A 4168-nucleotide genomic window follows, 5' to 3' on the forward strand; every position below is an offset into this window, starting at 1 on the left:
CCTAAGACAGCATGGTTCTCCAGCCCTAAGACAGCATGGTTCTCCAGCCCTCCACTCCCACTCCCCAAGACTGTCTCAGTCTCAGTCTGGCTTCAATTCTCAGCTCTTTTCAGCTGCATCCAAAGTGGCCTTTTGTTAATGCACTGCCAGTAGAACCCTTCACTGACTTGACTGCACTGAAAAATGGATCATGTCTAGAAAACCTGAGAGACCTTTCCTGAGCTTATTCCAGCAGGTTGAGGCCCATGAACATCCTTCAGCCAGGGATGCAGTGGGTCTCAGTTCCACACATTGACTCTGCATTCCCTCAGCTTCTCCTGTGTTCTCCCTGGCACTGGCCCCTGCTCCCACTCGGTGCTTTGCCTGGACACCCCGCCCTGGCTAATCCGTCTCATGTTTTAGCACATGTAACATCTTCCCCTCCTGTCAGTGCAGTTCATATCCGTGTGTTGCCTTCAATGTGTCTCTTCCCCACCTGGAGGCTCGCCCAGATCCTGGGAGTCTCTGTCACAGCTGAAATGGGAACTCTCCTGTCCTCTTTTTGACTCTGGCTTCTGCACACACAGAAGCCAGAGTGTGTGCCTCGCAGATGGGTGCCTCACCTCAGAAACAGAGACTATCTCTAGTCCACGTCCTCTGAAGCTGTTGGGTCCAGCTTCTGTGAGGGTGATTGTGGTTCCCCTACAAGCCAGGCCACAAGGTGTGGTTGTAAAGGTGTGAGACATGACTTGTTGCTAGTGGCATTGTTGGGAGGGGGAGTTCCTTAGATTCAGTGGGGCGGGAGCAGGAGGGCCACCTAAAGCTGTTCTGGAGTCTGAGACCCTTCCTCTTTCTTCCTCCGTCTGAGGAGAAGCTCCTCAGAAGATGTTACCGTTCCCCATCGCAGACATTGCTGCCTTTTCTCTTGCAGCCAGGAGGCATTCCAGGGTCCGGCCCAAGGTGACTGTCCTGAACTACGCCTCTCTGATGACCTCGGTTGGCCGGCCATTGAATGAGATGGCCCTGACTCCTCTGACAGAGCAGGAAGGAGAGGCGTACCTGGAGAAGTGTGGCAGTGTGCGGCGGCACACCGTGGCCAATGCCCACTCAGACATCCAGCTGCTGGCTATGGCCACCATGATGCACTCAGGGTTAGGGGAGGAGGCTGGCAGCGAGGACAAGCACCTGCTCCTGCCACCCAGCTTCCCGCCACCACACCGCCAGTGCTCCAGTGAACCCAGCATCCCCGACAGCCCCGATGAACTGGAACTAGAGGATGTAGCAAGTGGCAGCCAGGAGGACTCAGAGATGAACTGTGCTTCCCTCAGCTGAGCTGGCACCTCCGGGGTTTCCCCATCCCTGCTTTGTGGCCAGGATGAGGACTGTGTGGCTGTCTCTCCTCCGTGGATCACCGAGGCGCTCTGGCTTTGAGTGATAGTGCCTTATTTCTTAGGGCCCAAGCCGAGTCTCCACGCCCTCAGAAAACACCTGTAAACCTCTCCACTTCGGTGTCTGTGACTAGCTCCTCATGCCACTGTTCTCCTGACTTCCAGCTCACCTACTTCATCTGGAGCTTCATCTCTGGGCCTTTCCTATCATATTGGACTGGCCCGATGCTCCCAGTATATAATGCTCTGGTGTGACTATAGCAGAAGGTTGGACCACACGTGAGCATCTAGAATATGCCAGTCTTGGCAGTTCCCCAAATGATCCCATGAAGCAGAAGCCAATGGATAGAAAGAATAGCAGAAGTTCTGTATAGCATGGAAGGTCAACTGTAGCCCATGTCACACGTGGCCCTGGGAATGTATCCTTATCATTTTGGTTGTAGTGACCTTGACAGCATTATCCTCCTTGTGGGTGAGGATACAGGTGCACCCTTACTTATGTCCAGATGTCGTGTGCTATCTACATGAAGGGCTTTTTAGCCTAGGAGAATCTACCAGACTGGCGCAGCCCTGTCTGGCATTTAGCCTCAGGCTTCCCTCTCAGGCTTCCCCCCCAGACTGCAGGAATGAACTCTCGCAGTCACTGGTGCCGTAACTCCTCTAGTTTCAGGAACTGACCGCTTTCCTGTTGTGCATTTGAGAGGCTGGCAGACAAAGACTGACCTAGGCTACCTGGATTTCACTTGAATTTGCAAAACGTGTATTCTTCAAAAAAAAAAAAAAAGTTCGCAAATATTTGCACGTAGGATCTTGCACTGTTCATTTCCAGAGGAGTGTCTTTGCAGATGGACACAAGTGGACCCCTTCAAAAGGTGATGAGATAGCTCAGAACACAGGGACCCACAGTGGGCAGGATTCACATACCTCAGAGCTGGCTCTGCAGGGGCCTGTGCTCTAAGTGTCTAGGCTTCTCGGGAAGACTGTGCTGGAATCAGGAGCCTGCCTCTTAGGCAGAGAAGCATAGTAACTAGAATGCATCCGTGGACAGAGAGATAGGCATGTGGACACGTTTTATTTGGAGGAGTGTTTATTCCCTGGGCTTATAGAAGTACCCAGAAGTGTCTGGGATTCCTGTTGTATCTGTCTTGTGATGCTGTTTGAGGCAGCAGGCTTTGTTACTGTGCTGGGTCCTGACTAATATTTGCTCCAAATTGGGGAAAGGGAACTTTTTTTGTCTATGTTGAATCCCTGGCTTCCTCTTTATAATTGTCTTTTGGTCTTGCTAGTAGAAGCTTAGAAAAACATAGAAACTTTCTCCTGATCCTTAGTGTGTGCTAACCCCTCAGGATCTGGAAATTTTGTGGCATAAGCCACCAATAGAAGAAGAGTCCATTCACACTCATCTAAGTCTTGATAGTATCTCCCTTCTGGGGAAAGATCTGAAATATGACCATAGCTGTGCCTTTGATGCATTCTGCTTTAGAAATTTTTTTAAAAATATCTTAATTTTGTCCTTCCAAGAGCAAATGACAGAAGAGAGATGTCTACTTGTCACAGAATTGTCTAAATGTCACACGCCTGTGCTCATGCTCTTGCACATACACGTGCACGCACACACGTCCACAGTGTGTGAACCCATATATGTGCGCACACACATGCCATATACACAAAGAGAAATGTTCAGATTCCTTTGAGAACTTCATGCGAAAACTAACCTTTCTGTATGTAGTGTCTAAAGTCTACAGGTGGGAGGCTGAAGAGGTGGGTTGGTGCTCAAGGTCGCTTTCTGCTCTTGCAGAAGACCAAAAGACGTGGGCTCAGTTCTCAGTACCTACATCAGGCAGCTCACAACCATCGCTAACTGCAGTCCCAGGGGATTGGATGCCCACTTCTGTCCCTTGGGGGCATCTGCATGCATACAGTGTGCATATATACACTCAAGACAAACACACGCATGCACACACACTTAAAATAACTTAAAAAAATCTCTCCATAAGTTAATTACTGTGTGTTAGTGGGCAGAACATTGTAGTCTGTTTAACTTAACTGATGGCTGGGTCCTTGTTAGTACACCAAGCACACACTTGAGATTATTTATTGACCCTGGCAAAGTAATTAGTCATGCTTGGGTTTGCTTTTCTCATTGATAAGATGAACAGTGCATGTTTTAAATATGCCTTTTTCCTTATCTTGGATGTCTCTGTCAAGGACAGCAGTTGTCAGTATAATACATGAGCTCTTGTATTGGAAGTGGACAGGCTGTTGAACTCCATTGCTGCTGACTTTAAACAGTTTACAAGTTTCTCTTTGGACACACCTGGTATTAGTACAGACATACCCCAGACTGTACACAGCAACGTTTTATGGCATTTGTGGGCTTTGGCCATCAGACCTATTGCAAGAGTCACCTGTAGAAGCTTTACCCAGGTTTCCTCCCTCTGGTGCCAGGGAGATTTCATCTTGCTATCTATGCCAACGGTTCCCCTAGGTTGAAGTTTGGTGACCGTATAATCCCAACTCTGGGCTCTGAGTGAACTCACAAACTGAACTCCTTTCTTATTGTGTGTTTCTAAAATAGATACAATAAATGTTTTGTTTGTCATGTGTGCTTCGGTGTTGAGTACTTCAATTGTGTTCTGACTGAATTTGCAAGCACAGTAAAGCTGGCCATGGTGCATTCTCCCCTCAATACTTCCTGCACTGGCTGTGTGCAACAGGCTCCATTGTCCTATTGCCCTTTTCCCAGAGCCAGGTCCTAGCCTTTGGTTTCGTTGGCCAGCCTAGACTGGGTAGGCATGTTT

General features: G+C 48.9%; 1 protein-coding gene across 1 annotated transcript in view; it reads left to right on the plus strand.

Moving 5' to 3' along the window:
- Positions 1 to 3953, plus strand: part of Prr5l (proline rich 5 like) — a 177600-nt gene extending 173647 nt beyond the window's left edge. The window contains exon 9 of the mRNA XM_005364101.3: positions 911 to 3953. Coding sequence (XP_005364158.2) covers positions 911 to 1311 — 401 coding nt within the window. The 3' untranslated portion in view covers positions 1312 to 3953. The remainder of the gene's footprint in view (positions 1 to 910) is intronic.
- Positions 3954 to 4168: the final 215 nt, after the last annotated feature.

This window comes from Microtus ochrogaster (assembly GCF_000317375.1).
Source record: "Microtus ochrogaster isolate Prairie Vole_2 chromosome 14 unlocalized genomic scaffold, MicOch1.0 chr14_random_1, whole genome shotgun sequence".
NCBI classification, from domain to species: Eukaryota; Metazoa; Chordata; class Mammalia; order Rodentia; family Cricetidae; genus Microtus; species Microtus ochrogaster.